General features: G+C 34.9%; 1 protein-coding gene across 1 annotated transcript; it reads right to left on the reverse strand.

The window, feature by feature from the left end:
- Positions 1–324: 324 nt before the first annotated feature.
- Positions 325–6,640, reverse strand: NUDCD2 (NudC domain containing 2). The gene is made up of 5 exons (XM_051978855.1): positions 6,570–6,640; positions 6,082–6,444; positions 2,827–2,875; positions 2,480–2,631; positions 325–830 (listed from the first exon to the last, which is right to left on the reverse strand). Exons 2-5 carry the CDS (start codon positions 6,361–6,363, stop codon positions 747–749), a joined length of 567 nt encoding a protein of 188 aa, XP_051834815.1. The 5' UTR covers positions 6,364–6,444; positions 6,570–6,640; the 3' UTR covers positions 325–746.
- Positions 6,641–6,674: the final 34 nt, after the last annotated feature.

The raw sequence follows: 6,674 nt of genomic DNA on the forward strand, positions 1-6,674 counted from the left end.
TTACTGTGACAATGCAAGGGGAATTAATCATTGCTAAGATTTTTTAAAAATTGGTTAAATTTAGGTTTATGAGAAAGATCCTTTGTTTACGTTTTATTTTTATACTATTCTAATGTTATTCTAATTCCCATTTTCCTCATGACCATAAAAAAAAGAGTTCAGTTCTATAAGGCATTTAACTGAAACCAAAAGAGAACTAGGTTTCATAGGACTATTATGCCAGTTTAAGAATCATCCTTTTTATTTTTCCATCATTGTTGGACTGTTTCACTAAGGCGAATCATTTCCCTTTGGTACTCTAAAATTGGTGAGTAAAACCTATAATGGAATTAGAAAGCTTTATTGACAGTTATTCTGAATTACAGTTTTCAAAAAAAAAACAAAAACAAAAACTTAAAATTTCCCCTGAAGGCACACTTGAGTTTCACATGATTATGGCCCACTGCTTAAGAAATTAAGAGTTCAAGACCTGTTTTTAAAATGTCCTGCGGAGCAAAATAAGTCCAAAAAAAGACCATTTCTCCAGAAAAGTTTCCATTGAGATTCAGAATGTTTCTATGTAAACTACGGTTTGAATGCATTCTTTGAAGTCCTATTTAAATGTTTTGGTTTTTTTTTTTTTTTTTTTTAACAATTCTCATTCAGTTGTAAAGGCAAGTGAAGTTTTCTTCCATCACATAATCCAATCCTTTTTACATTGGCAACATCTTCTAGGCTCCATGGAAAATAGTTAAAAATGGCAGTTCTTATTTTTCAAGACTAGAGAAATCTGGTCCACCTTTACTGTAATTTCCGGAGATTTCTGCTCCACTGAAGTCAAAACCAGGGTTCTGAAAGGAGAAAATGAAAAATAAATTTACATCTTTTATATAAGGTTTATATATAATAAAAATAATTTGAAGAATGAGCCAACGACACTGCTAGGTATTAGGGAATATAACAGTGAGTCAGTCCCTGCCCTCAAGGCACTTAAATTTTACTGCCTGGATATAATGTACACATTAAAATACAAAATGCATATTAAGTGTGGTTTCATGGAGGCATCAGAAAAGGAATATTAGAAGGGGTAGTATTGTCCAGAACTTAGAAGGGAGCCCTTAGTGATTCCAAGGAGGAAGTGAAGGGAGCGTATTGGAAGTGTAGAGGAATGAAGAGGCAGGAAGGAGCAAATGATAATGTAAGCAAGTTTGGTTGGAAGCAGGGTATATGAATGTAATAAGTAGTTAGCCTGGAAAGACTAGTTGAGCAAAAACAAGGGATTTTAAGTGCCAAACTTTTGTTCTAAAGGCAGGAGAAAACAACTGAAATATTTTTGAAATGGAGAGAGTTGAAAAGTGGGCCACAGTTTATGCACAAAAGTTGGTGCATCTTAGAAAGGAGACTGAAAAGGAATGGTCTGATAAATACCAAACGAAAAAGAACAATGTCAAACACCCAGAAAGAATCTCCAGAAACCCTTGCATTTAACAATAAAGGCTTGACTGCTGATGACCTTAAAGAGACCTTTTGACTGAGGATATGGAAAGTCCTTTTCCAGCTGTGTAAACAATGAATTTTAGACATTTTAAAGAGTGAAAGAATAGAGACAAAGGTCAGCTTGCAAGCACGGTGATCTCAAATGAAGAATTTTAAAGGACAGAGGATCTGAGCACATGTAAAGAAGATCTACAAGCATTTCTTATGCATTCAGACCCTAAGATGCTGTGCTAGGCTCAGGAGATATAAATATATAAAAAGTTCAACAAATTAAACCACCTGTGTATATATAGAATAGATACAAAATATACATTAAAAAAGAAATAGATACAAATTATATAAAAAGTAATTGGGGGAAGGGGCATAAGATTGGAGTTTAAAAAGAAAGGTACATTTACAAGACAGCAGAGCCAGGGAACCAATGATTGAAGAGGGTGAAAAGTAGAACCAGTTAAAAGATTTCTATGAGGTGGAAGTGAGATCAAAATTGGAGAATAATCTGCAACAACAAAAAGGTGGAGTTTCAGTGAGTACTCATATGTTTAGCAAAGGTGAGGTAAGTGATGAAGGAGAAACTGAATTGAGAAGGTAAAAAGATCAAGGGTATCTCTGTGGCTGCAATGGAATGAAGGTACAGATCATAGGCTGATGGGGGGAAAAAAGGATTACTGAAGAAACATTAATATGTAAGCTGAAGTCCTCAAGTATTTGTACAAGAACAGGGATGGAGAAAGGCTAATGGAGCCTGGTACTGAACCCTAGGAGAAAAAGAATGATATGAGATCAATTGATAATCACTTCAAAAGCTAGTTGAATGACATATTTGGACTAAGTGAACTTCATAAGAGGTTACTGAATACTATATGCATGAGCACTTCTAAAGTGAATAAAGCACTAGGTTTTGCAAAGACTTCCTATTAAGCCTTAGTGTGCATAGTAATAACTATTATGTGAATTTTTATCACATGCAGAATACAGGAATTCACAAATTCATGTGACTTACTTCTTTTTGAAATCTCTCTAAGGTAAGTTTCCTTTGCATTTGGTCCTGTACCCAAGGATCAGCTGCATATTCAGTTTCTAAGAGAGAGGTCCAACAATTTGCTGCATCTCTCTTTGTCTTGGTAAGAACTATTCGAACCATTTTTCTGTCCTCTAAGAGAAAAATTACAAATAATTAAGTCATAATTTATCATTGGATTTGGTTTTTCAAAATCTTTGTTAATGTTTTTAAAGATGCAATGACAAAATAATACAGCTTAAAGGGAATTGGGAGGCCTCTGATACAGAAACAATATATGACAAAATATGTCAAACTGAATTTTCAAATGTAGCAAACAAACTCCTTACCTAATGTCCATGTTCCCTCATCAGCTATTGTAGAATCAAAGAGTTTGCCCTGAAAAGAGAAATTTGCAAGATTGCCCCAAAATGTTGCAATTTAATGAATATATAAAATCAGTTATAAAAGTTTAATGTTTTATTAATGTTTGTATGTATATCTATATATATATATAGATATACATACACATACATATACCTATACTCCAACCACACCATCATTTTTCAATCTTTCCATATTGTCATAGAGAGGCAAAATGGTATAATGGATAGTGAGATAGCCTTAAAGTAAGGAAGATCTGAGTTCAAGATCTATTTCATGTTCTGGTTATCTTAACTTGGATGAGTCACTTAATATCTTGGATGTCCCAGTAAATTCTTGATTAAGTTTCAAAATAGTTTCAGATTTACATTGGCAAAGGGAATTTATTAGACAACTCTTACACCAAGGAAATGACAAAATAAAAACCAAAATAAAACAAACTCCAAACGCTGCTTTATTAGACTGATGTCGACTCATACTGACAGGTATAAGCCATTGGAACAGACTAAATGTACTTCTACTATGATACAGTAGTAAATGGTATGGAGGTTGAGGAACTCCCTCAGCAGGATTGATTAGGATTTGTGTCATTGAGAAAAATATCCAAAGATTAATTGGAGTATAGGTCCTTAAAAAAAAAAAAAAAAAAACATGAAATTTTTAGTAGTTTAATTTTTATATATAGGAGAGGCTATAAGAAAAATTTCCTTAAAATTTACTGAATGAATTTTTTTAAATCTTGCCTAACATAAGACAGATGAAACTAAGTAAAACTTGACCAATTAAAAAAAATCTCCCTAATTATAAAACTAGGACATTCTGTTTTTCAACAAATGGATAGACACTTCAGATCACTTCTTGAGCAAAGTCATAAAATTAGTAAGACTTTATAAAAAATAAGTTTATAATACTTTATAGAGTTTATGAACACTTGATAACACTTTATAAAGAAATAATTTTTAAACAGGTTTTTATTTTTAAAACATATGCATATGTTTTCAACATTCACTCTTACAAAACCTTCTATTCCAAATTTTTTTCTTCCTCCTTTCCTCCCCTAAATGGCAAGTAATCCAACATATGTGCAATTCTTCTGTACATATTTCCACAATTGAGATAATTATTTTTAAAAATTCTATGAAACTAGTGCCTGAATAATCCTTAAGAGATGAACATGGGGCCTTGTACTCAATCCAGAAAACCTCTTTCACTAAGACACAAGTGAAAGTATGCCTCAAGGTTCACTTCTCCCTTTCCTAAAATAACTTTACTAATAAACAGTTGTCTGTTGGGAAAGCTATAATTAGAATGGTTATTAAAGAGATATGTCTAGTTAGGGGATTTATAAAAAAAAATTCATATAAAATTAAAAATGTTTCTAAAAGAACACTTACCAACTCCCCCTTCCCCTTTTTAAAACAGCTACTTGCTAGACCAAAAAACATAACTTTTAGACAAGTAAGAGCCTTCTTATCTGGGGAGACATTTATAAAGAAGCCAAAATTTCCTAAGGTTTTAAAAAAGGACTCTTTTTTTTTTTTAGAAGCCATATGAATCCATAAAGGGCTGAAATTGTCATATAATTTTGTTATAATTCAATGTATTTTGTAGTACTCAAGGTCCTACTGCATTAAAAAAAAAAAAAAAAGAGAGAGAGAGAGACAGCTTGGGAAATTGAATTCAATATACATTAAATATCCAAGAGAGTAAGTCCTGATAAGATACAAAACTTAATTTATCTTAAACATCCAGGCAGAGAAAGAAATTTAACTTCACCATATAAATTAAATAAAAGTACTATTTTTCAAGGGAAAAAAGTCCATTGTCTTGTGTCCTATGAAGTCCCTTTCCAGCTAATAAAAGAAAGGGTATAGAGATATAATACTGCATAGACTTTAGATTCTGAATCATAAGTTTAATGGTACTCTTCACAAAAAAAGTACATTTAGAGGAGGTAGTTGGGGAGAGAAGCAAACAGCTGGCAAATGAGAAACTGAAGAACTAAGTATAAAGATTTGAGTCATTTTTATTTGGATCATAGTTGAAACCAAAAGAACTGATAGGATCAAGGAAGTGGTATCAAACTCAAACACATCTCAGCTCTGTCAAGAAATGGTACAACAGAATCCTTTCTGGCTACATATTGATTTAGAATACCTTGCATATACATTATCTGTGTTTTACTGCATTTTTGTTTACTTTGTTAAATATTTCCCAATTACATTGTAATCTGGATCTCTGATCTTTGATACTTTCCATCTGGAGGGTCCAGGAATACATCTTTAAATATGAGAAGAGAGGTGGATGATAAAAAGGCCTGGCCCTGCAGATGAGCATTTGATACATATGGAGATATTAAAAAAAAAAAAAAGAATATTTTAAACTATAATTTATTATTTAAAGGACTTAGTATAATGCAGCAGAAAGAGCAGTCAGAGGTCAGAGGACTTAAGTTTGAATCCTGATGCTGTCACATATTGCCTATGTATGTCACATTGGTCATGTCACTTGACCTTTGCTGTAAAATAAGAGAATTAGATTAAATGACTTAAGTCCCTTCCAGTTCTAAATCTATGATCCTATGATAATATCTGTATGACTTGCGACAAGTCGGAGGATTTTCTTAGTCTCAGTTTTCTCATCTGTAAAATGTAGGCATCGGACTAGACGATTTCTGTGAGATTCCCTTCTGCTCTAGACACTATGATATTTGTCCTAGACACTATGATATTTGTCCTAAGTGTGGCACGTTTTCTCCAGAACAAATCTTCTCAACTCCTATCAGTCTGTAGCACGGACTTACGTCAACTTGAAGTTTCTAGAACAAAGAAGTGAGGAATTCATAAGATTCCTCCAAGTCATCATCTAAACGTTCCCATGGTAACTCGGAGCATCTGACAGCTTTGTTTCAGAGAGAATGACTTTGTTTCAGAGAAAAGGAGTGATCTCTTTCCTAGGCCTAAATCACCCTCTTTTATAAGGATAGAGGGCTAAATTAAGCCGCTAGCATGCGGAATAACAATAATAAAAGGGCTCGAGGAAAGTTTCTTTTGGAAATGATTAAGAAATCTCTACCCTTAACCCTGGAAGGCCAAGGGAATGAAATCTTACGGAGTAGTCCCCAGGAAAGGAACGGGTACCCAAGGCGCGGTTAAACTCCGACACAAGGGGTCAGTCCCTTGAGGCTGGATCTCATGGTATGAGTGAAGGGCAGCCCCTACCTTAAGAATCTCCTGGCCCCGCACAGCTAGCTCCACATGGCGACTCTGCAGGCCGCACTGGATTTCCTGAGCACGAGTGCCCGGTGGTACCTGGACTTCGATGAATACTTCCTCTAGGGTTTGGTACCACTGGCCCCAGGGCGTCCCACAAGGCACCACCCCACTTCTTTCCTCAAATGGGGCAGACATGCTTCCCTCGGATTCCAGCGACTCTCTCAGTGCCAACCAAGAATCCTGGGCGCAGGCGCAGAAGCGTTTCTGCACACCCTGCCCATAGGTCATGGCGCACGCGCAAAGCTCAGTGAAATTCGAACGGAAACCAGAGTTTTTTCACCTCGGCGAACATCATGGTAACTGTCAGAGCTGAAAGTGAAAGAGCTGAAATCAGAAGAGATCAACGAGGGACATTTGCACAAAAAGAACAAATAAGGGAAATATTAGGAAAGAGAAAGACTAAGAGATGGGGAAAGTCAGGCGAAATTCATTACGCTTTCAAACATTCCGTTGAAATATCCATGAAAGAAACTCAATGATGTGAAATGCGCTTGCGTATTCTACACCTACACACATAGCACCTGAAGCTATTCCGGAAT

Source organism: Antechinus flavipes, chromosome 2, assembly GCF_016432865.1.
Source record: "Antechinus flavipes isolate AdamAnt ecotype Samford, QLD, Australia chromosome 2, AdamAnt_v2, whole genome shotgun sequence".
Classification (NCBI taxonomy): domain Eukaryota; kingdom Metazoa; phylum Chordata; class Mammalia; order Dasyuromorphia; family Dasyuridae; genus Antechinus; species Antechinus flavipes.

Bases quoted from the DNA above. Each gene is read 5' to 3' on its own strand.
- NUDCD2 (XM_051978855.1), bottom strand. From the start codon at position 6,363: ATGACCTATGGGCAGGGTGTGCAGAAACGCTTCTGCGCCTGCGCCCAG. The intron at 2,876-6,081 runs GTAGGGGCTGCC...TTCTCTTTTCAG, and splicing joins GGGGCCAGGAGATTCTTAAG to GGCAAACTCTTTGATTCTAC. The intron at 2,632-2,826 runs GTAAGGAGTTTG...TTTTTCTCTTAG, and splicing joins TGAGGGAACATGGACATTAG to AGGACAGAAAAATGGTTCGA.